Source organism: Melopsittacus undulatus, chromosome 1 (assembly GCF_012275295.1).
Source record: "Melopsittacus undulatus isolate bMelUnd1 chromosome 1, bMelUnd1.mat.Z, whole genome shotgun sequence".
In the NCBI taxonomy this organism is placed as follows: domain Eukaryota; kingdom Metazoa; phylum Chordata; class Aves; order Psittaciformes; family Psittaculidae; genus Melopsittacus; species Melopsittacus undulatus.
The window spans coordinates 137,713,335-137,739,390 of NC_047527.1; the positions used below are offsets into that span (position 1 = coordinate 137,713,335).

A 26,056-nucleotide genomic window follows, 5' to 3' on the forward strand; every position below is an offset into this window, starting at 1 on the left:
CTGCAAATTACTTCTCAAAACACACGAGAGTCACACAGGTGACATCTCTACTCATTCTCTACCGGAGGTGAACATTCAGTACGCAGGTGAGGGCGGGTGACAGCGAAGAGACTCACACCCGCTCTTGGCTGGCAGGCCGTGACCGCACCCCGCAGGGCCGCAAGCAGGCCCCGGACCCTCCCCCAGGGGCCGAGCGCTACCCCTGGCCGAGGGGTGCCGGGGAACTCCTGCCTCGGACCAACTCCCTAAAGCAGCTGTACCGAAACCCCGCTCCGGCTCCCTCTTGCCCAGCATGTCCCCGCGGCCGGGCCTGGCTTCTGTGGGAACAGCTGCTTCCCCGTGCCCACCTCACGTTATCGCCCCCTGCCAGCCCGCCCCGCCAATCAGCACCGCCCTTAGTCCGCCCAGCCTCTCGAGGGCCAATCAGCACCGCCCTTGGTGGTGCGGGCCGGGGCCGCGGCCGGCGGCGCGGGCGGGCTCCTTTGATGTCTGCAGGCTGTTAATTCAGGAAGCTCCCCGGGAGAGCGAGGAGAGGGGCGGGGCCTGTTGGAAGGGGGCGTGGCCAGACCAGGCCCCGCCCCTGGCGGTCCCGCCGCTCGCGTTCGGAGCGAGGCCACGGCGCGGGGTGGCGCCAGTGGTCGCGGCGGGCTCGTAGGGGGGCGTGGCCGGTTGGGGGGGGGCGGTGCGGCGAGCGGAGCCCGTGGTGGCCGGAGGCGGCGGCCGCTCGGTCGGTCGGAGCGGGGCTCTCGCCATGGTGTTCCTCAAACTCCGCGAGCAGGTGGGTGCGCGCCGCTGCCGGCTGCTCTCTCTTCTCCTTTCCCTTCGCTCCCGGTGCCGCCGGGCGAGGCGGCTGCGCGCCCTTCCCCGCCCCCTCCTCGGCGCGGTGTGTGTGTGACAGGCGGCGGGCAGGGCGGGCAGCATGGCTGCTTGCCGCGGCCCGGCGGGGACCGGGCTGGGTGGCGCCCGCCCGGCGGCGGCAGGCGCCATGTGCTCCTGCCTGGTGCGGTCGCCGGTGCCCCCTCGGTGGCCTCGCTGTGCTGGCAGGAGCCGCCGCCCAGCGCAGGTATCGGGCCTAACAGGTGGCTGCGGAGCCCGCCCGCCCCCTGCGCGGCTTTCCCCTCCCGCTGCCGAGGCGGGCCGGCTCCGGAGCGGAGGGAGGGAGGGGAGAAGAGAGGACGTCCTGGCCGTGTGGGGCTGCCCCGGCTGCGGTCCCTGCCGCGTTCCCGCCTGGGGAGCGGGACAGGCCCGGGAGGGGTAACGAGGGGGTCTCTGTGCTCCCCGCGCCGGTGTAGTGGGAACGGGGAGGTCTCCGCGGGAGCCTGGGCCCCGGTGGCTGCCCGGCGTGAGGGGACCGGCTGGAGCCGCCCGGCTGCGGCTGCTCGGGAGCCGCGGTGGAAGGCGGCGTGCCCGGCAGCGGGAGCTGGCTCCTCTCCTGCGGGATCCGGAGCGGGCCGAGGCAGTGCAGCCGGTCGCAGTTTGCCGTGCCCGAGAGCAGCCTGCTTGTCCCTTCACGCACCACCTTTCCCTTTCAGGCCTTTAAGGATCTTTTGTTCTGCTGCTGTGTCTTTTGCCTCCTCCACGGTGTTGACAAACCTTCCCCCAGTACGCGCTCCCCGTCTGAAAACAAGAAGGTTTCTCGTGCCTTCAGTGGTTGCTTTCATCACATCACACCCTTCTTTGTTTGATAGCCTCTTCCTTCGGTTTCCATCCCTGCTCATGAAAAATACTTGTCTTGGCTGCCCTGTCCTACCTATTGTCTCCTGTGCAGTGCCGAGATACAAAGGTGGGAGGGTCTGCTCTGCCAGTTTGCCGCCTGTAGAAAGGTGCTTGCTAGAGAATGTGTTTTCTCATGGTTGCATGTGGGTTACACCAAATTCAATGTAAACCCTCACACACCCTGCTGCTGGTGTCCGTGATACTCCAGATAACTGACTGTAACGCTTGGAGACACCCCCCAAATAAAAAAGGCACTACAGGATAAAAACCCACCTAGAAACTTGGCAATGGTTGGCAGCTGGTATCCTGTGTCTGGTTATGATGCTGATCGGTATCGGCTCATCCTTACCTGATAGCCCTTTCAGCAGTCTGCATCCACAGCTGTCTCTTTACAGGTTGCATGGTCCCTTTTGATTTTTGTTCTAAACAATGTTTAGCAATATGGGTCTGGGATCTTTATGTCCTGATAAATATGCAGATTTAGTGAAGTCTCATAGTATTTTACAACCTCATCTATGAATGGATCGAAGTACATGTAGTGTCTTCGAGTTAGGTGTCTTGTAAGGCTTCATTACTGTTCAGCATGAGGCTCTCCATAGGAATGAACACTTGTTCACCTATTAAGTAAGTCCTTCTGTTAGAGCCAAGCGATACAACTCTTCTGCAAGTAAACAGTGTGAGATAACTCACAAAACCCCCATCCTCAGTATGTTAACATGAAATGACTGTATTTTAGAACTCTTCTTCTGGGAAGGATCCTGCTGTTGGCTGATGCTGAGGTGAGCTACTGCACTATGTGGGACCACTGGTCTGACAGCGTAATGCCTGTGAGAACTTTGGCTTCTGTCATAACACAGGTTTTAATCCAGAAGTGTGAGATGGACTGCTTTAAAAACTTGGTGGACATGTAAAGGTGCATTGATACACTGTTAATTGGAATATTCTTTCACTCAGAGGGGCTGTGCTAGGGACAGGGAAAGGAAGCAGAGGAGGGAGTGGGGTGCTGGTTTTGAAGAAGCTTTTGTAGAGGGAGTGATTTTTTAGTAGCACCTGTATTTCTGCTGGATAAGTGTTGGTTTCTTGATAAATCTGTTCTTACAAACTAAATTCTGTTAAAATCGTCTCCTTTAAAATGCCAAAAATCACAAGGAATTACCATGAAATATCACAGTTTCGTTGATTGCAGAGAATTCCTCCAGGTCAGTATTCTGCAGTGTGCTGAGAGATGTATTGACTTCAGGACAAGATGCTTCACTAAGATTATAATGCCACCTGCTCATTATAAAAACCACTCTGTGGTACTATATGAAAGTAGAGGTGTTTGTCTCTGGTATTTCATGAAATACGCTTCATGTCTGCTTGAGCCATATACTTTGCTTCACAATGATATGTGCATTTAGAATAAAGTAAATTGTCACGTGTGTTTGTAATCACTATAGTAAGTCTGTTTCTAAAGTGGTAGCTGGGTTTCATATGCGAGTGCAAAGGCTTCTCTGTTCGTTTTACTGTTCAGCTAGTAGGACGTGATTTGCTAGTTTCCATCTACAACAGCCAGATCAATGATTTTCTGGAACAAAACTTCTACAAAATAAATTGTTACTTTAATATAGTTCTCAAGATTATTTTTTTCCCCAAAATCAACTAAACCTGTTGATTTTGTTCTTTGGTAATGCATTACTTAGTTCAATGTCCGGATTATGCCCAGGAGAGGCAGTCTTAGGGCATACAAGCAGCTTGTTATTTTCTTACACTTGATTCAGTTTAGTTTTTGAAGTTACTGCAAGCTGGTGTAAAAGCAGTGCTTGTGAGCTTACAGTGAGGTGAGAAGCTCTGCTCTGAGGGTCTTAGGTGAGCTCAGAGGATGAAGTCCCGGTTCCTCTTGCAGTTGATTTAATGTACTTATTGCACTGATAAACAAAACTTTGATCCTATGGATGCTTAAGGTGTTTGTGAAGCTGAAATATTTGGTTATCTTTGGAGGCTGATTTGATACACTTGACTTTCAGAATAAAGGTTTTCCATGCACTGAGAAGAGTAGGTCTTTCTTTGGGTTCAACAAACAGCCAGCAGGTACATTGTCTGCAACTTGTGTTAATGCTGTTTGAGCCTTGCAACCCTATGAGGTAGGAAAATCTTTCAAAGTTTTGAGGTAATCCAAGGTGCACTTTCCGAAGTGACTCACATTTGCTTTCAGAGTATATAGGTATAAAAAACCCCCATAAATCATGTTTGCAAAAATTGTTTTTGAGGCTAAATTGAACTATATTGAGCAAAGTTGCTACCTGTAATGTTGAACAAACTTTAGCTCTGCATAGAAAGAACAGTCATTCAAGTGTCAAGGTAGAAGCTGTAGACTGCTCCTGTTGTGCTTGATGTGCAACTTTGAACAGAAACTTTTAAAAAGAAGGAAGCAAACCTGCAAGTGCTGTCTCTGAAGGTGAAGTTATTCAAGGTAGGGATGAAAAATATTGTGAGATGAAAAATATAGTAAGTGCACCTTATGATTAAGGTATTTGCTCTCCAGTTTGTTTGCCTTCTTACTGTCTTTATAGATTGGTGCTTGTATACCAGGTTCTTCTAGATCAGAAGCTGCTTTAAATACTCCAATGCCAGGTGAGAGGGAAGCTGTAAAAGTGTGCTTCTTCCGGAAACACTGTGGTACTCTCCTGAAGTCAACTGCATTGAAGGCAGAGTTTAGGTGAAGGTTCACTGGTGTTTTATCAGGCCTTTTTTTTTTTGGGGGGGGGGGGGGAGAGGAAAAGGGATAAGTTGTGAGTCTGTAACAGCATGCCTTGGTGCCCTGTGTAAAGCCCTCTCAACTCTGCATAGCTAACTGTGAATGGCTAAGTGTCTTCTGTTATTTACCTATTCGTAGTTTCCAGGTACACCATCTGTTTCCCAGGGCAAGTGAATTTTCACTCTAAAGGACTGTGAGTTAGTTTCTCTTACACCCAAGGAGTAATTGACAGTTTAGTTTTTCTTAGTGAGTAGGTGAAATTTGGATTGCCTAACAACAGAGGGATTTGTTGCTTCTCTGTTACAAACCTTGTCTGTGTATGTGCCTACAGGTTGTCTTCTAGGCTAGCCTAAGCCTACATTTCAGTATGCTTTTGTTGAAATGCTTGAAGCTGTGATCAAAACTGCCTGAATTTTTCTTTAATTTTGCAGCTATAGAACTATTTGGGACAAAGCTCATTGGATGCAGTGTCATGATAGCTGATAAAGCTTTATTTTCTATTTTCTTTTGGTATATCATAGTTTTAATTATACATTTACTGTTTTTTCTGAATCTGAAATATTTATTAGGAAGAAATCTTAGGGCTCACAATAATGAACATTGGAAAAGAATTTGCATGGGATTTTTCTGTGTGACTAGTAACTCTGCTTGAGGCAATGCATTTATTCCCAGAGTCAGATGTGAGTGGAAAGGATCGACATATGAACAACTACATGAAGATATTAGAGTGACCACTTATCTTGAAAGTCCTTGAACAGTAAAAGCACTGACTTCTTTATTGCCCATTTATATCTTTCGCTTAGCTGAGATGGATCTTGTTCAATTGGCAGTTATACAAATGTTTGCAGTGTCATAGTGAACGCTCTGAATGCCTCTATGGTTGCTATTTTCATTACTGCCAGTGTTAGAGTTCATTCTTTTAGAATTCATGCCAAGAATAAATGTCCCAACTAGTTCCTTGTTACACTTAGAGGAGGAATGGTCTCCTGTGGTGATGAATTGCTGCTGTTTGATGAAGGAGGGGTATGGCAGGAATTGAATTATGTGGTATTGCTCTATGAATTCTGTTCAGACATAAACTAATGAGATATGAGGGTTGTTTTGGGTTTTTATGGGTAGAAGTTACTTTAAAGTTACTGTTCTTTAAAAAATGTTTCTTCAGGAAACTTGTTGAAATTGAGAACCACTCTGTTCTCTCTTCCTCATCACACCTGCCTAAAATTTGCATCTAATCTGTTTTAACTGTATACAAGATAAATAAATTAGGAAGTTGTAATACTTACCAAGATACCTTAAGTCTTACCGTTAATTCTCATGTTCCCAGGCTAAGAACCTACGTGTACTGACAAGATAAGTTTCTTTAACTGGTGGACAACTTTGAGTAACTTGAACTCCATTTATCTTGTTATACGAAGTAATTACGTGCCCTTCCATTAGAATGTATTGAGAAAACCTGGTTCTACCACGTGTTCATTTTGGGGGATCAGATTGCCTGATGGTAACTCAGGAACTTTTGACTTGTGAGCGAGCAGTTCTCAGTCAAGAAAATAAACCTCTTTATTTTAGAATAAAGGTGGGGGAGAAACAAAGCGAGCCTTGGTTCTGCAGCCAGATCCTCAAAGCAGATCCTGTTAACTCTGTGGCCTTCTGTGGGGGTATAAAGGTCTATTCATGTAGATAGCATTGAAGGTTTGTGACCATTAGAGGCACATGGGGGGGGGGGGGTGGAATTAGGCAAATGTGCACTTGAGTATGAAGAAGAGACTTCCTTAGCACTCACAAGAAAGTCAGTGATTCCTGTAGGAAACTAACAGTTGTTGAGGCTGAATTAGCAATCTGCTATCTGATGTGGATTGTTGCATTCCCAAATTCCTGTCACTGTTTTCATTCACTGAAATGAGTTGTGCAGTAAGGTGACTGAAATCAAATATCTTTGGTATTCCACATTTCACATCCTCTGCTTCATTTTTATCAGTTAGTTTGCTTCTTTTATTTGTCTCTGGTCAAATGGGCCTTTCTGAGGTCAAACTAATACCTGATAATTTGTTTTCTTGCTCCTGCCATCTTCTTTATTTTGTTCTTACCTCTGTTCCTCTATTCCTATTTCTGGAAATTGAGTGGGAGACTCGTTGCCTTAGTTACAGCGAGTGACTGTTTCAAAGTTATTTATAATGTTTGTGTTTAAATAACCTGTATCATAATACAGACCACAAAACACTTCACATCAATAAAATCAACAAAGCAGCCCATTGCTGAGTGCTGGGAGCAGTCTGACAGTGCTGAGTGTTGGGGGGCTTGTTTTCCTTTGTTGGGGTGGAGGACAAGTTCTAATCTGGCATTTGACGATGAATCTGGAATAAGCTGTCTTGGTGTTATCCTTTGTGCAGATGAGGACAGAATCTTAATATTTAAGCTCTGAAATTTTGGGGAATGTTATTCTTCCTGTCCTTTGTAATGGCAGTGTCAAGGGGTGGGTATATACCATTTTAACTGTGTTGCTTCAGTTGTGATTGCTCAGGTCTTGATAAATTGTACAGCACCGATCCATTTCAGCACAAACCTAGACCTAATACGAGAGTGGTGGGACTGAGCAGATGGGAGAGAAAGGATGATAAGACTGGTAGCCACCTGAGTGAGTGCAGAGTTAAACAGGAAGCACCAGCAGTGATATGCAAATGAAACAGGGGCAAAATAGTTGGGCTTTAGGATCCTTGTAGATAGAGGAACTACTTGTTAGCTGAAGCACCTGATGTCTTCTCTCCTGTAATAATGAGATGATCTTTACTGTGAATTGAATATAACCTTAGATTTTCACTGATTATTTCTACAGTAATGTGCGTATGTGAATTGGGTGGACTATACTAGTAAATAGATTGCATACCTGAGTAAACCTCCCTATTTAGGACAGCCTGAATGCATGAGTGCTTTTCTCACAAAATTACTGGAACTATATTTGAGAAGTGTAAAGCAAAAGTTATGTAAAGCTTAAGCTTATGTTGTTATAGGGATGGAGAAGAAAGAAGTAGGAAAGAATGCCTCTTAATTATAAACTGACTCATGTTAGGAGAACTTAGTGCATGTTAGGTTTTGTACAGAACTTTGCCTGTTTGTGTGGGTTATTCTATTTCTGACTGAGACCTGAACTGCTGCTAAGCCATACTAAATCTTTAATGTTTCCATACTCTCAAGCAATGAACTGTCACTTAATGGGCTTCCTAAGTCCAGCTGATGAGCATTTGCTTATAAGTTATTCTTGGTCGTTCTGCAGTCATACTTGAAGTTCACTCTCACTTTGTACTGAAATCCTGTACTTCCATCCCATGCAGAGAAGAAAACACAAGTACATCTGCATTATTTATTTATTTATTTAAACTTCAGGAAAGCAAAGATAACATTACCTTAAGGAAGGAAGAGAAGGGGGCACAAGCACGGATTCTAGTCAGTGTGACAAAATGAGAATGAAATTGCAGTAGTTAAAGCATTGAGGCCAAAATGAGTCGTGTAAGTGCTGGCAGAAATTCTGGCAATCATGAGAAATTCAGTGTTTCATTTAAAAAGTTTGCTGTTTGTCCTACATTTTGATAGCTTCAGCTGTATTTGTACCCCTAAACAGGGAGGAGGTCGAACCTTCCATTTGGGAATGTGGTCATCCGGCAGCTGGCAGCACAAGAGACCAAGGATCTACCTAACTTATAGCTGAAGGACTTATTTGAGTCATAGACAGCTGAGCTGGGAAGAAAAAAAGAAATAACAAACGAAACCCCAGTTTCAGGAAGTTCTGTAGTTATTTATATACTAACATAATCTGTAACTAATGCATAATGCAGTCATTTAAATCCATTGCTGCAGACACAGTTAGGGTTAATTGGTATTCTCTCCTTCTATGTCATTTATTTAGGTCATCTGCTTCTTGTATCCATTGCTCATGATAGTGGTCAGGTAGCCTGTACAACGCCTTTCTTTTCATCCTAAGCATTCATGTCTCTTTCCTGTCTTAGATCTCTGTGTGGTGTCTGCTGCTTTTACTCTGCCTCTGCTAATAGAATCATAGAATCATAGAATAGTTAGGGTTGGAAAGGACCTTAAGATCATCTAGTTCCAACCCCCCTGCCATGGGCAGGGACACCTCACACTAAACCATGCCACCCAAGGCTCTGTCCAACCTGGCCTTGAACACTGGCAGGGATGGAACATTCACAACCTCCCTGGGCAACCCATTGCAGTGCCTCACCACCCTTACAGTAAAGTACTTCTTCTTTATATCCAAACAGAACTTCCCCTGTTTAAGTTTTAACCCATTACCCCTTGTCCTGTCACTACAGTCCCTAATGAGGAGTCCCTCACCAGCACCCTTGTAGCCCTCCTTCAGGTACTGGAAGGCTGCTATGAGGTCTCCACGCAGCCTTCTCTTCTCCATGCTGAACAGCTCCAACTTTCTCAGCCTTTGTTCTCTCACCAGCATCACCCCACAACGTATTGTTGGTAGGCTAAAATGAAGGGAGAGCATGCATAAAATAAGCAGGTGAAGAAAAACAAAACACTAACTTTTTTTGGTGACGTTATTACTCATTGCTTTGCATTAGTGAAACATCCCAAGTCATGGTACGAGGACACTTCAGATATACCATGTTAATGGAATTCCCTCACCTTTGCCTCAGTTCCTTTGTAACTACAGAGTTCTGTTTGGTTCTTGTTAATATTTGCTAAAACAAGAGTATCGATTGAAAGTGTTCATATGCTTAATAATGGGTTGCTGTGCAGTCTCTGCCAAATTAGAGCCATGTATTGGTACCATCTGATAGCTTTCATTTCCTTTGCTCCTGTCTCAGTTCCAGGAGCAATATTTTGTTTTATGGCTCTGCTGTATCTGTTGCCTTTATTTTTAATAGTGTTCTTTCATTCTGGAGGAGGTAATTTTCAGTGTTGAGGAGGACTTGTAGAAGAACACTTTTTCTTCTCACTTCTCGTCACCTGAAAGGCTGCAAATGCCATTAACGTCCTGCATCGTTCCTGATCCTATAGTAACCACCCAGTTCATCTTTTGTATTTTCTTCCACTTCTACCCCTGATGCTGTGTTCTGTTTCTTTCCATCCACAAGCACACAGCTGTTGAAAGATTACTGTCTGTGCCCACAAGGAGAATTTGCAGAAAAACAGGCATGAGTTAAAAAGCTGTTGCTGACATCTGTGTAGTTCAACCTGAGGTTGCTCTGAAAGTCTCTTTAGCTGTTGCATTGGCTGTAAAAAATGCCGTAAGTATTTAGGGTATCACACTGGTTTCCTGTCTCGACATCCAATCCCTTACATGGGGGAGCAGTGAGGTACGTTTCCTTCTATAAAGTACTTCTCTGGAGCTTACATAAGCCAAAGAAATAGTATCTGTTTGAATGACAGGAGGAATAGCAATGCCAGCGGTGTCTGTGGAGACTGTCAGAGGAGAAGTTCAGCTCCCCTTCCCTGGAAGCTGGCCATACTGGTATTAGCAGTGCTCTTCTCCATGCTGGTCAGAGGTGTTGCAAAGTTGTTTGGAACTGTCACTCTGGAGCAGGTTCTGTAGAAAACAGGCTCTTTGCTTTCTGAATGACCACGAGCAGAAATAAATCTTCTAGGCCTGAAGCTTGGTCTTACGGTAGCAATCAGCACACTTAGCTGGACCCAAAGAAAGAATGAATGTGTCTGCAGGAAATGTCTGCTGGAGTTGAGCCTTCTGCACTGTGGGAGCCCTTTCTGCCTCTGTTGAAGTACATGTGTTTTAGACATGCTCTCAAAAGTCCCCTACCCCCTTGCTTTTTATGTAACATACCTACACTGCCCACTGTGATGCTTGACACCACTTATTTTTGGGCAAAACAGCTTGTAAAAGTAGGATGAATAATTCAGAAAAGGAGGGATTGTTGGAATGATCTCATTTGACTTGATTTCATGACCTGGTCTTGTTTAGAGCGCAGTGACATGTAGCATGGCTGTGAAGCAGTGACTCATCACAGGGTGCCTGTTCAAAATGCTGGGTTCTTAGTCTGCATACTGTATGGTGTGCTTGCAGAAGTGGGGTGGCAGCAGCTTTAGTGTGTATTTGCACTGTCATGGGTTTTTTATTAGGCAAGAAGCAATGAAAGTGACCTGTAACAAGCAAGGTTCGGTGCAGGCAGAAACATCAAGACACATTTTTCTTGTTATTCTGTTCTTCTTTTACAAGGTTAATTAACAGCCAAAGTGTTGCTAATTATGTGATTTACTTAGAAATTCTTTACCACAGTGAAGACCAACTGCCAGACAGGAGAAGGAAATACAGATACATAAAGGACTGAATGCCTGTATTTCTGGTAGGGACGAGGGTAGAACTGTGTGTAAGAAGTGGAGTAGGTACATTGCCTAAATGCACCTCAATCTTTATAGTCAGTGGAGAAGTACATTTTTGTGAAAGGGTGGGAGTTTCACAAGTTTAACGACAAGCTGCTTCTCAGGTTAAATTGTTTCATTTGCAAAGTTTCTAACGATAATGACTGAATCTCCTGCCTGAGGCCACAGTTTGATACTTGGTTGTAGCTGAGCTTAAGCAGTCCCTCATTCTTTTCTTCTGCAAAGCGGTGAAAAGGGAGAGGACCGATGAATTATTTAGGTTAGCAAATGCCTGCAAAGTTATTCCTTGAAAGTCTTCCTGAGTAGGGACTAGAAAGGAGTATTTTGGCTCAGATAAATCTACTCTAATGTCTTCCTTTGTAACAGCAGTCAAGGGGTGCCTTCTGTGAGTGTCCTTTGGTTTGGGGGCTGGGAGGGGAGTGGAGGGATTTGAATGTGGTCTGCCTGGAGCCTCCCTGGGAAAGTAGCTCTAATGCTCTTGGCCTGGAACTTCTGAGAGTGTGTTTTGAAAGTTAGCAGTGTGCTTAATTTTCTTGTCTGGTTCCGGATTGTTTTGGGGTTTGAGTGTGGTTGTGAATTCCTCTTTAACTGTCTGTGGGAGAACCTAGGGTCTTAAGGATGCCTGCTTCTGTTTATAACGTCTTATGTTGACTACGCTGACTGTGAAAACACTGAAACAAGAAAAGTTCTTCTGTAACACACTTGTTTACCACATGCGCTGCCTTTCAGGACCCTCAGCTTTTTCCAGTCTCATGTATGACAACTGTATGCCAGCTTTCTTTAAAATGCAGCATTTTAAAGTCGTTTTTCTCCCTTATTAGGCTAATAACGTGCTCTACTACTCATAGTTCTACATTAGAGCTCTGAAAATTACATCAAAATACTTTTTATTCCCTTTATCTGTTCTTGAGAAGTTACAGGGAAAGTATAAGATCATGTTTGGGTAGTCCAGTTAACTGAAAACTACAGCAAAAGTAGTCTGAACTTGCTGCAGCCTTTTCCCTCAGAGAAACATGTATGCACAAAGAGCCCTTCAGCTTCTTACCTCCCTTGTATGCTTCTGTATGTGCAGCTCTAATTCTTGGAGACCATCCAGTAACGGCTTGGAGTCATGCCTGTTGTGACTAGTGATCCCTCTATCTCCTTGCGGGAAGATACATGCTTGGGACAGGGAAATATCTAGTAAGAAAGTACACTTGTAGAAAAATTACTAAGTTGGCATAAACTAAAATAGTAATTAGTCACTTCTCTACAAACAATAATTAATGAAGCTTGTCAGCCTAGGAATAAACTGAAGTCTTCTGTAATGGAAGAAAATATTTAATCTCTGCTCTGTGAGAAATTGAATTGGTTTATATTCCACATATCACCTAGTATGATTGTACGGGATACCACAACATAAGCACATTGGCTGTGCAAATATTTTTATCAGCAGCTGGAAAAGATAGTGTTTCAAATTGCCATTAATGAAAACCTTATCAAAATGGACTTCCTCACTTCATTTTGCTTCCCAGTTTGATCCTGCTGCAAAGCTGTTCAAATCAGTGGGTTATGATTGAGGGCATTCATGCATTTGACTCTGGTTTAATTTTCTGGCATAAACAATGATAAAGCTACAAAGCTTGGGTGTTTGGTGGCTTTTTTTTTGTTGCTTGTTTTAAATGTCTTGACTAAGATTGCACTGGAAATAATTATTTTGGAAAGTAAAGGTATAATAAGATCGCACTTATCAGTCTTCACCAAAGACTTGTGTACATATCATTTGTATGTTTCTTAGGAGACGTTGTTGTTATAAGTAGTTTTAGTTAAAAAGTAAGGAATAGAGGAGGGTTGAGTTAGAGCCCTTGGCCTTCATAATTGTTTATTTAGAAGCTGGGAAGACCCAGTGAAGGTCATGTTACAGCTTCTGCTTTGTGCTTGTTCTTGAAACTGCTCCCCAACAACATTTTTGATTTTTAGTTTTTATATATTTGCTTAAAGATCATAGTCCTCCAGGGGCTGCTTCATGAGCAGGTCATCTGTCTCTGCTGTGGGCTGTAGAGCAGGTGAGTGGAGGGTAATAGTGTTAGTGCTGGTGCTAGTAGGTGTCAAAGCCCACATAGGAGACATAACAGTGTAGAACACACAGATGGAATGCAGTGGTAGAGGAGGCACACACATGACACCAGACTGGCAAACATTCAATAAAGAAGTATTTTGCAAAGTGTAAATTAAAAAAGTAATTTGATATGTAGGAAATCTTACCTGAGTATCCAATTCTAGCTTTTCTGTGTCAGAGGAGGGAGTATGACATGATAGCAGAATCTTACTCAGCTATGCTGAAATAAATGAAAGCTGTTAAAAGTATGCAAGGTTCTGAGAACACCTGTGGCTATTAGTGTTTAAAAATCAGGTTCAATCCTGTGAAGTAACATGGCATTTATGGTAATTTTCTTGCTCTTCTGTACTTAATGTTCTCTATATTACCAGAGATACGCTGTACTTTCTGTTGTGCTTTTTGTGTTATTTGTACAAAGGTTCTTAGTGATAAGACTAGACAAAAGGTTAATCTATTTTCAGTGTGGTTTATTGGCGTGGATTGTGGGAACTTTGAGGGAGCGTTCAGCTCGAGGATGTAGAGAACAGGACAGGGAAATTTCTAATTTAAAAGTTACATTAGGGAAATACATGACTATAACTTAAGATCTAAGTATACCATCTACTTGTATACAAAGAATTAAAAAAGATGCTTAAATAGTGTATATATTTGTTGCCAAAGGATTAAATTTGAACAGTTTCATGGACGGAACTCATGAGCTAAGCACTTGGAACTAGTTTGTGAAAGTTCACCGCTTGAAAGTGGTATTAGACAACAGGAGCCTCTTCTGGAACAAATGGTATTTTCTTTACAATTACTCTTCTTACTTGGTTTGTTCAGTGTTGAAAACCAGAAGAAGCTGGGGAAAAGAAAAGCTTCTCTTATGAAGTTTGGCACAGTTGTACTTATACTGAAACTCTGACAGCTTTGTGACCAGCCCCAAGTGATTGATTCAGCTCCCTAACAGTCCATAGTAGTTCTTTCACATGACTGCTTAGCTTAAGACATTTTTAGAAACTTTTTAATTAGGGGCACATGTAGTCAAACCAACTTGAAATGTGTTTCATTATTTCCTGGGTTTATCAAATGCCCTTATAAAATCATGCATTTAAGTATAGCAAATGTAATAAAAGTGAAGTAATTAATGTGTTGTAAAGATTATTGCAAGCTGTGTAAATGCATTCAAAGAGCAAAAATAGAAACCAGGATAATTTACTTTGATTTGGCTGCGTCTACCCTTCATCTAAATATAGGTAGAAATTAGCTTTAAAGTGTTAGTAAAGCAGTCAGCTGTCTGTTCTGAGGAGGGGTACACCTGGTAGGGAGGTGTATTCTTCCCAAGTATTTACTGGTAGTTTGCTTGTCCTCCTCCCTATGTGGAGGGATTTAAAGAGTCTAGAACAGAGGGCAGAGAAATTGCTGCAGCGCTGCTTCACTGCTGTGGAGAGATGTGGTGTGCTTGCTGGAATATTATTTTATAGGGTGGTTCTTTTGTCCTGATTTTGGTTGTTTTGGATTGCATCCTGTTAAGTGCACATCACTTCTTGGTTCCGTGTTTGGAAGGTTGTCCTTTCCCAGCCTTTTCACATCTGACCCCTATCCTCGTCACCCCTGAAGAAGTAAAAAACATTACAATTCCACATGGCACCATTCTCATTGGGTTCCTCTCTGTCAAGGAAAAACCTGACTATTTATTTTAAAGGGTGCTGCACCTAGGTATTCGAGGATAGCCATATGTACTTTGGAAGTGAATTCTGTTCAGTCAGTGTAAGGCCACTTTAGCTATAAATGAGCAAGGTCTCAGTTTGGTTTAAGTGGTCAGCTTTAGGTTGGTGGCATTACTTGGGATTGATTTTCATGGGAATGTCTGTGTCTGCTGTGCAGATGGGCTTGTCTCTAGCAGTTAACCTCTCTTTTCACACCCCTTTCAGTGTTCCATTGTCTGTGAAAATTTAATAGCATTTTTTAAATATATTTTTTTTTACTCCTTAATTTTCCTTGCAAACCCCCTTTTTTCTTGTGTAATGACCCATCCTGCTGAACTTAAATGTTGTGCCCTTATGCACAGTAGTCTTCTGACCAGACAGAGAAGAAGACCAGCTTCTGTCACCTGATTTTCTCCTCTTTGCAGGCTGTATTAATGCAGCAGAGTTGGCTATGCTGCTTCTGCATAGCAGGTAACAACGCCAACTTTGCTCTTGCATTCATGTGGAAGTGACAGTTGTGACTGAAGCTTTAAGCTATTGGCAGGGTGCAGGTAAAAGAGATATTTGGCTGCTGAGCTCTATATCCTGTCCAAGCAATTGGGTTGTTCCCTGGAAGAAGTCCTGGAGCATGTGGAAGTGTCCTCTGCATTTCCCATGGAACCACACTGAGCTGTAAAACACCAATCACACTTTTTACTCAGATACCTGACCTGTCACTGACGGATTTGGGCCTCTTGTAAGGTGAAGTGCTGCTACATCCATATGCTGAAATTATGCTGAGCAGTTCTCTTTTAGAGCTTGCATTTTGGGGAAATAAAAGCTATAGATCATTGAGCTGTGTCAAAAGCTTGACAGTTAACACTGTTTTGAGAGAAACAGTTGATGTGTCCCACCTTAAAGCCACGTTTTTGTCATGTAACAATAGCCTGGAGGCTGGTACAACAAGAAAACCCCATGTGCATCAGCAGTGCTGGAAATGTTCATATGAAATTGCATACTCATAAGTTTGTTCCAAAAACTGCTTATTCCATATATTTTGTTATGGTTTTGTGCCTCTTTTTTAAATGGCCTTTTGAAGACATACATAGTCAGTAGGATTAAGTTGACAGCTACTGCTTGGGTTGGTGGCCAAATGACCACATGCGCTGTTATTCCGTATATGTTAACAGCACTTTCTCATTAAAGATCCAGTGGGGCTATTTGGATGCACTTCTGTTTTGCTTTTGAAAAATCACTCTAAAGATAGCCTTTCAAATGTATTACTTTCCTTTTGGGGGGTGGGAAACTCTATGGAGGTTTTTACCTATGATGATTTGCTTGTGTTAATGCATGAGCTGAATGTTTCCAGTAGACATTCTTTTTATGCATATCACTTAATTTCATTTCACAAGTGCATGTTTTTTGTTTGAAATAGAATGATAAATCGTTTCTGATGGGTGTGTAGGTTCACAGTATTTTCTAAAATGCTCCTAACCCTTTGTGTTTTTCCCACCCTCATATTAGGTTGAGTGGAAATGTTAAAATTCAGGTACATGGAAATAAAGTTGTGGTGGTTAAGCCTCATTAATGAAATACAGAAGTTCTTAAAGGTGATACAACTGGTACAAGGTTCCCTCAGCAACTGCCACCCTCCTATCCTAGAAATACTATTGATCAAGTCTGATCTTTGCTCCTTGGCGAATAGCTGCAGTATGTGATGCTTTCCTCCCTCTACCCAATAACCATTTTAACTGTTGTTTTCCAGTGGCTATTCTAAAACATGTGACAGCTATGTACCAGAAAGGCACTGTTCCGTGGTAATAACCTGAGGGGGTTTAACTCTTCAGTTCTCTTGCGTTTCGAGCACCGAGATTTCTGTGAAGCCAGACTGTGACTGTTGAGAAGTAACTCACTATGGGCACCCGTGTACTCAAACAGCTCTGAACTTGCATTTTCTTCTTCGATTTTAACATGGATGAACATAATTTCTTGAATTCTTATTTCCCCTTTGAATGTGACAAGCACCTGTTCAGGTTGGAAAGCATGACTCTGTTCTGGTCTTATTAAAGTACAGTGTGCTTAAAAAGTAGCTGTAGGTTCTAAAAAAAACCTGTCCTGGTTGTGAACTTTCTTGATGGATTGATTCACATCTGAACTTCTGTGACTCATGGCACGCTTCCTTATTTTTATCCAGATAATTACCTTGCTAAAAGATGTGTGGAACAGTATTTAAAGATTTGTTCCCTCAGCTTGAGAAGCAGTGCTATTGTCTACCTTTCTATCTGTCCTTTTAATGTTACGTCAGATCAGAATTCATCTTCTACTTGCTTCCCTTTCTTCCTCAGTTTTTTAACTGAAATTCTTTCTGAAGCACTTAAAAAGAGTAGTAAAAATGACATTGAGGGCTCTAAAACTGGTATCTGAGCTGTAGTAGGGTTGGTTTTGTTTGTGTTTTTTTAAACTCTGTCAATCCCAGGTATATAATAAGAAATTTTGAAGCTGATAATGACTTTTTGTGCATGCAGTTATTGTTTGAGGAGATCCATGTGCACACACTGAAATAACGTGTAGGTAAAGGTCTCTGGAATCTCTGGAGGATCTTATTCCTCTTCTGCCTTGATCATTTTTGATTTTCAACAGTGTTGTGAACATCAGAGGATCAACACGTGTCTTCATTTAGGTCATTTGCAATGCTTCATATATTCAAGATTCTCCAGGCTTGCAGATTCATTATTTCACCTCTTGTTTTGTGAATAGCAAATCATTAAGTAGGATCCAACAGCAGAGTGCTCTTAAATCTATTTTTGAATCTACTTCTATTTTAAAATGACGTAATACTTTTGCCATGATCTCTGACTGTTCTGCCAGTTCATAAGGAAACAGCTTTGAGTTACTGCTTCATTTGCCTGTGAAGCTCCTCTGAGCGGTAGTCATTGGTAAGTAGGTAGTCAGTGAGGAAGTGGTATGGTTATAGCATCCTCCTACCCCCTCCTCACATCCTCTCCTCCCCTCAAATCAACTCTGCTCACAGCTGGATATATATATTAATTGTATTTGGTTTATGTTAATGTGCCTACTTGTGAACTGTGATTACTGGGGACAGACATCTTTGTGAATAGCTGCTGCTGCTAAACCCACTGGGAATTGTAAATGCTGTTAATATAACCTGCAGAATGCATGGCAATACCGTGCTTGATTTTACCAGCAAAAAAGTTAGGAGACAAAGTAAATAAACCAACATCAGTTGGTTATTTCTCCTTTTCCAGATTTCTTCTTTTTTTTTTTTAAATGTTGAACAATTTTCTCAAAGAGCTAAAAGATGAAGGCATGAGAAGGAGAAAGTGAGATGCCATTTTAAATTAGTTGTGCTTTTAGTGCTTCTCAAAGCCTGGTATAAACATAAACAAATTATCACAAGGATTTTGGAACAGTAGATGGATGTCTGTTCTTCCCCCTTCTACCTTCTGAGATGTCAGGAATATCTTTGGAGAATTTATTGTCCTTCCTGTAAGTATTCTACCATAAAAGTAACCATCATAGATAAGCTACCTGTTTGTGCTATGTTGAAACAGTCTGTAGCATAGTTTAGTACTACAGACTCTGAGCTGATGTAAAAAGTCACAGAATCACAGAATGGTTTGGGTTGTAAGGAACCTTAAAGCTCATCTGTTTCTGAACCCTCTGCCACGGCCAGGGACACCTTCCACTAGACCAGGTTGCTCTAAGCCCCATCCAACCTGGCCTTGGAACACTGCCAGGGATGGGGCAGCCACAGCTTCTCTGGGCACCCTGTGCCAGTGCCTCAGCACCCTCACAGGGAAGAGCTTCTTCCCAATGTCTCATTTAAATCTACCCTTTGTTAGTTTAAATGTCAACTAAATCTAAGTCTAAATCTGCCTTCTGTGAGTTTGTATGTCAATTTACATGTCCTGAGATTGAAAGTAAAGCTTGAGTTTGTATTTTAAAATATATTGTTTTTATTACAACAAATAATGTTCAGCCTTCCATGTAGTTTAAGGAATTTTAAAAAGAAAAAGCCAAGATTTGCACATTTTTCCAGTATTAATAATTTGTTTCATGATAAGCCTTTACACCCTGGTTATGGTTTCTGTGAATTTGGGTCCCTCACCCACACAGCTCTATTCTGTTGGGATGAAACCTCTGAGGCATGTTGCTGCAGATGTTGGCACCAGCTTTTTCCACCTTTACTCAGATACGGCCATGACACATCTGTTTGGATGAGACCTCTGCCCCCTTTGCTGGGGTTAGTCTCACACCGCATCTTTACAAGGTCCCTTGTTTCTTCCAGTGTAGTTGTTGCTTTACTCCGATCAGCACAACTCTGTTTAGAAGGCTGCTTGCCAGCCTTGATTCTGTTGGCTGGTTTTTTTTTTTTACTTTGTCGATGCATTTTGTCTTGTCATTGTAACAAATGGTTATCTTAAATAGCTTCTCTCTGAATTATTGATGCTCTGGAATGACTTCTTGCTACAATCTATTTGCTTTCTACTTTGATCGTCTCTTGCATTATTCTGTGGGATAAATATATTCATATGAAATACAACATTAATCAGCCTCTGCAGTGTCTTTTTATGTCAGTCTGTAGTATCTCTGTAGTACTAGTTACTGTGTAGAATTCTACCAATAATTCAGATTCTGAGAATAAGGTGTGCAATGTCTTGTTAATGTGGGTAGTTCCTGTTTTAGCTGGTAACTCTTCCTCTGTTTCCCAGTTTAAATGCTTCCATAACATTAAGAGCAGAGCTTCATACTGCTTTGTGTTTTCCCTGCTATCTTGCCAGACTATCCTTTCAATGTGAGTACAGATGGTATGACTCATTTACACTTGTCCTAAGCAGGCGAGATACTTAACACCAAGTATGTTCCTCCAGCTTTTGATTCCTGTGACAAAGAGTGCTTCCCCCCCACCCCCCCACCCCAAGTAGAATAATTTTGCTGTAAATCAGGTTTTAGTTCACCTTCCTTTCTCAATTGGGCTTGCGGGAATTTTGTTTGTTTGCATTTGGTTTTGGTGGTTTGGTTTGTTTCCCCCCAGACTAAAATGCAGTGGATTTAATTTTTAAAAGCTGACTTACATTTTAAAAGGTGAATTCTGCTGATTTTGTGGAGGCCACTTCTAAACAGGAAAAATGTAGATTACCTAAGAAAGTTGCTCCACCATTTGAATGCAGAAAATACTCTGAGGTACTGTAACCCTACTCTGCTACTTCTTTGGTACCTTTGAAACACAGGTAACTACTTACCTAGTGTTAGGAAGCTAATAAATTCTGCACCTTGGGCCATGAGTAAATGGCAGACTTTTTCCCTTCTCAACTAGGCTGAGCCTATTAGAGCTTCAGTGTTAACTAGACCTCATCCGGTAGGTCCTGGATGTGCTGAGAAAAGGATTATCTCTTCCCTCTCTAGCAGCAGGAAAAGGAGACTTGGGAACTTGTGTGTTTGGTTTGGGGGAGGGTGGGTGTTACTTTCGGTTTTAGTAGGATTGTTCTCCCCTCTTTTATCATGCCTCAGCTGAGGATCTGCTTTTAACAGGTAATGCAGGGGAGGGTACAGCCTGTTAAGTCACACTTGGCACTGAACAGCAGAAGTGAGAGCATGGGATAAGCACAGGCTGATGTATAGATGACTGCCTTACTTGTTTTGCTTGTCCCTTTTCATTTCAGTCAGACCCAAAATCAAGCTCCATATGGCAGTGCATGCAGTATCCTTTTGTACTTCTGAAGGCAGTAAGCTTACTGAGAAAGCCAACCAGGAGCACCTTTTCCCTAGCTTTTATTTAGTATTACTAATTTAAATGGACAGATCGTGGAAGCTGTTGTTCCGTATCCCATAGCTATGTCTGTCTCTATATCGAAACTGTATAGTAGCAATGTTTTACAGCTCTCTTTATTTTCTTGCTGCTGTTTCCCATATATGCTGTTTATCAACAAAAAATGTGGAGGACCAACCCTCCCTTAAACCTGTGTAGGTGTTCACAATCACCGGGGACCTGCATGTCTGCTCTCCCCTGCAAGCTGAATGCCTTTGTTTAAGGTTTGTACTCCCTCTGATGGCAAATTGCCGTGCTAATCTTGCTTTTTGTTTGCTTTCATCTCTTGGTCTCCATTTTACCTTTTTGCTGTTACGATGAATTAGGGTTTCATGTATGTATGCTGAGTTGTTTCATGTATGTGTTTGTGTCCCCCGATGAAAGTGTAGTTTTAATAAAGCTGATCAAATGGAAGGGCCATACCAGACTGCATATGTACTAGATAACAATAAGGTATTTGGCCAGGTGTGAGGAAGGGAGGGAAAGCTTATCCTCTCTATCTGAATTTATTTTATATTTTTAAATATCACAGTTGTTTTTCTGTGCTTCATGTGGAGTGTATTTCCTTATGCTTAGCTTAATGTGATGACTCAGTCTCCCTAATGCTTGAATAATGATAGTTTGTTCTCTGAAATTCTTTGTTTCAGATGTCAAGTATTTGAATAATATCAGCTTATGCATAGTACAAAAAAAAATCATGGTACTATAAATACTGTATTGCTTTTGCATGGGATCATTATTAAGAAATGCTTAAGATCTTGAAATTATGCTGATCGACATTTTAATACATAAAAAATACATCTAAAATCTTCCATTGCAACTTGTGTGATAATGATGCAATGGCATATAGTAGTTTCTTATTAGCCATAGGTAAGTCTGGCACGTAGGGTACAAATAGTGCGAAATAAAGCTGTTTATCATCTAGTTACAAAAATAAAGCAACTATTTGTATGGCTTTGTACATGCTGGTATACAAGATCAGTTTGAGAGAAACTGTTTCCCCTGTGATAAATGAGCTGTTGCTACATTAACCAGAGGACAAGGAACAGCAGATCATTGTGTTCTCATTACATCTTCTTCCTGCTTCAATAGCAGTAGTTTCAAACGTTTCTTGGATGTTTGTTAGATTATTATTATGATCTATTGCTAATTTAATAAATCTGACCTTTGCTTAGCATAAATTATTTAAATGGTAAAGACTATCAGTTCCAGTTCATTGTCATGGTTCATGGTAGCACTGTCAAGTATTTACTGCATGTGGTGCTACCTTTCATATGTAATGGCTTGCAATGGTATCAGGTGGTTGAAGAGATGCTGATAGGAGAAGTTTAAATCACTGTAGTGAGTTTAATGTTGTGTTTGTAGGCCTTTTCAGGTGGCATGGGGTGAAGGTAGAATCCAAACTGATGGTGCGTCCTGAACCAAGGTCCCCTATTTAGTTCTGTTTGAATGAAGAGCTAGCACCAGCGGGATGTCAGGCTTTCAAGTTTTGCTTTTGTTTGCTTGCCCATGCTTGCACCTGCTTGGGAATGTTACTTAGCATGCATTTGGCAGTGCATGCCAAATCCTGGTGGAGGCAGGAAAACCTGTAAACATTAGTCAGACAGACTGAAGTAGAGCTCTTTTAATTTTGAACCTTTAATGTCTTCTCGAATGTGAAGTCACTAGTCTTAAGAATACAGGTGCCCGTGTTAAATCTGTGAACCTGACTAGAGCCTTCCAGGAGTTCTGCCGCCTGTATGAGAGACGTGAGGAGTATGTGCTGAGTTTTGCCGTCTTGCCCGAGTGTTTCGGTTTTCTATGATGTGCTGCCACCAAGTGACAAAACTTGACATTGCTGCTCTTTCTAAGAGTGATTTCCAGCGGTCGTGAGCTTTTTCTGTCTTTCAAACTGAAAAAGAGTATTCCTTTGCAGTTTTTGTACGTTCGCGTGTAATAGTCCAAATTAGTATTTGGAGTAACAGGATTTCTAATTAATAATTGGACTGCTTGTACAGCCTGAAATTTAAAGGAAAGAATACTCATCAAAACAAAGCTTTTGTGTTCTGGTGTTCAGCTTAGAGAGTCTGGATTTCTATCAGTTGTGGGAAATGATCTGCAGTTCAAAGCAGGGTAATGCAAGCACAAATCCACACACAGAGATCAAGTTAAAAGGTGCAGAGATCAGAAAATATGCAATGTATTGCAGAAACAAAGTTTGAATCCTGTTAGACATTTCTTTTCAGGGTATCTTTTGATTAAAAATCTTATAAAGTATTAAGTGTATTGAACTAATAGTCTGACTGGTACTTAAAGTGCTCAAAATACTTCATTGTGCTTATCTAAGCAAAAATTGCTTACCAAGTATGTGGGTAAGGGGAGAGTGCTGCAGGTGGAGTGAGGGTGGTTGTATGATGCTGAGGGTGACCTGCTGTCTGTGCAGCTCACACATCTGAGGTATGCTGTCTACTTTACCTGCTGCTGAGCACTGTGTGTGGACCGGAATGCTGGGGGCTGTGTGTGCAGAAAATACAGAAACGATGATGCATTGTCCCTGGTTAAGTGCCATTGATTATGTTGCACTATTTATTGTTTGGTCTTTGTAGACTTTTGCTCTGTGATTTCACTGCTCAGCAATTTTTGTACCTTCTAAGAACATAAAGAAAGTAAGACTTTATTTACAGCATAATTTGGGGATGTGACTAAAGGCCTAAATTACAGATGAGACCAGAAGCCAAGACACATCTGCATAGATGAGCAAAGTTACTTTAAGTGCTGTTTGAAAAGACAGTAAATTCAAGCCCATGTTACAAAAGTAGTCGCCCTTAATATCCCTCCTCCCTTGTGAGTTTCCTCACCCTCCTCTTGCACTGGTGTTCAGCTGATCTTACAGTAGGTCACTTTGGGGGCTGAATTAGCAAAAGTATTCTAGCTTTCTGCCAGTTGGGCTTTAATAGGTCAGCTTATGGGACAGGTAGGTAACTGTGGTGGCAACACAAGGAAAACACTGGGGACATGTAATTACAGCAGTACTCCCTTTTTGCTGTTGGCTGTGTCAGGGCTCAATACATCACCTGCTGCTCTGCCCAGTTTGGAAAGGTGACTGAGGATTCTTTTTTGACCTGAGTAATGAGTTTATTATTAAGACTTATCCGAAGATTGTTGTAATGATGCAGTTATTTTGGAAGATTCTGTACCTGCTTACCACAGCTTTTAACCTCTCCATTTGCCCAAATTCGACAAGCCCTCTTAACTATGAAAGCTGAATCTTGAGGTTTGCTTCACTCGTATCACACACACCACACTCCCTGGGTGTAAATGAGGCTTCCACAAAGGCTAGGATTCGTTTGTAAACATTCCAGATAAGAGGAATAGGGAAAACCAGATTCCTTCATTTTGTCCTCCAAAAAGATGCATCAGCAAAAAGTACACTGGCAGTAAGGACCACAGCTGAATAAGTACATTGAAACTCCTAGCGATCTCTCTGGCTTGGGAAATCTCACGTGTTGCTGACTACGCTGTCAGTTCTGTCCCAAGAAGTGCTGGTGTATCAATATGCCATTTGTACTTCTTATTCTGCAGACAAAAAACAGAATAGCAACCCAAGATACGGGTTTGTTTGCCTCAGTAAACAATAGCAACAGTTTTAACATACTTTAAAGCTTTAGTTCTGAGGTGACAGTAGTAGTTTCTGTAAAATACATCCAGCTTGTGATCTGCTGGCTTATATTTAATCTTAGTGAAAGAGTATTTAACTTCTGATGTTTTTTCATGTAAACTAGGAAATAATTTTGTCTTCTGGCCATTTCTACACCATTTTTAATCTTTCTTTGTTATGCTGTGTGAACACTACTGCACCTAGTCATATGGCACTTTGTTAGGAATTTTTGTATTCATTTAAAGCTGTCTGGCATTTCTGTTTTCTGTTTCCTTATTCTCCTGATGTTCTTCAAGTGCTCAGGTTACTCACTGAAATAACATAATAGGAAGTTTAAGGAACTCTAGCGTGGGTTGTATGATCTAAGTTTTATTGGTTTCCCTCACAGGGCTGATCTATAAAGGAAATGTCTGAACTGTTTAGAGATCTTGGAGAACTGGAATCATGGATAGGCTTCTTAATTGAAAAATATCTACTTCCCTCGCTCACCAAGTAGTAAGGATGTGTAATTAAACAGTATCTTTATTCTGCTTAAGGCAAATGTGGCAAGGTTGCCTGTGACTGTGATTCTGCTGTTTTCTACCTTGGTTTAACTGGTGGGCAGCTCAGCCTCACACAGCAGTTGCTTGCTTCCCCTGGCTGGATGGGGGAGAGAACTGGAAAGGTAAAACTGAGAGAACATGTGGGTTGAGATGAAGACAGATTAACAGGCAAAGTGAAAGCCGCACACAAGCAGAGCAAACAAGGAATTCATTCACCATTTCCCACGGGCACGCAGGTGTTCCTCCATCTCCAGGAGAGCAGGGCTCCATCATGTGTTAACAGTTACTTGATAAGACAAATGCCATCACTTGGAATATCCCCTGCCTTTCTTCTTCCCCCAGCTTTTATTGCTGTGCATTATGTCATTTGGTCTGGGATATCCCTTTGGTCAGTGAGCCAGCTGTCCCAGCTCTGTCCCTTCCAACTTCTTCCATATCACCAGCCTACTTGCTTGGTGGGGCAGTGTGAGAAGCAGAAAATGCCTTAGTGCTGTGCAAGCACTATTCAGCAGTAACTAAAACATCCCTGTGTTACCAACACCATTTTCAGCACAAATCCAAAACATAGCCTCATACAAGCTACTGTGGAGAAAATGAAACTCTACCCCAGCCAATACCAGTATGCTCAGTAACCTGAGCTAGTGTTCCGTATGCGGTATTTCTGTCCTGTGCATGTTTGGGAAAAGGTAACTATAGCTAGCTAAATATAGCTAGCTATATTTACAAATAAATAAAAATAGTTAGCCATTTTGGCATGTGGATAAAATGGGTAAGCAAAATAAAGGTAAAACTTGTCAGGAAGTGATGCCTCTAATGTAACTTTCATAGCATGAAAACAAGCAAACTGTGTAAGATCATTTGGTTTGTGGTGGTACTCTTTTGTTGCCTATGTTTATTCTGATAGTTTGTGGGTGGTGTAAGGCCATGAGAAAATTTTTTTTTGACCTTGTATTGATATAGCAGGTGGTAGAAGTCTTCAAGAGAGCACAAATAGGCTTAACATTACTGCTGTAGTACCTTTTATGTGTTTCAGCTTTATACCTGAAGCTGCACTCAGTGAGATTTCTTGTGAGATTTTTCTTTTCTTTGCTTCAGTTTCATAACTGTTTTATGTTTTATATTGTCTCCATTTCAAGACTGAGCACCACTGTTCCATTTGAAAAGTCAAGTTACTCTTTTTTTACTTTGGTCTGTTCTGTTCATTCATGACAGACACTCCTAAGTGGGACTGTTGCCTTTCAGCTTAGGCTCTAGCTCAGCTACTTCTGTACCTGGCAAAATCTGGGAGCAGATTCTCCTGGAAGGCATGCTAGGGCACATGAAAAACAACAAGGTGCTTGGTGACAGCCAGCATGGCTTTACTAGGGGAAAATCCTGCCTGACCAATTTGGTGGCCTTCTATGATGGGGCTACGGAATAGACAGGAATAGAGCAGCTGATGTCATCTACCTGGACTTGTGCAAAGCATTCGA

The 26,056-nt window shown here is 42.0% G+C and overlaps 1 protein-coding gene across 1 annotated transcript in view; it reads left to right on the plus strand.

The window, feature by feature from the left end:
• The first annotated feature begins 694 nt into the window (after positions 1–694).
• The window catches only part of ANKRD28 (ankyrin repeat domain 28), a 122,438-nt gene continuing 97,076 nt past the window's right edge, over positions 695–26,056 (plus strand). Inside the window, exon 1 of the mRNA XM_031045004.2 lies at positions 695–778. Coding sequence (XP_030900864.2) covers positions 752–778 — 27 coding nt within the window. The 5' untranslated portion in view covers positions 695–751. The remainder of the gene's footprint in view (positions 779–26,056) is intronic.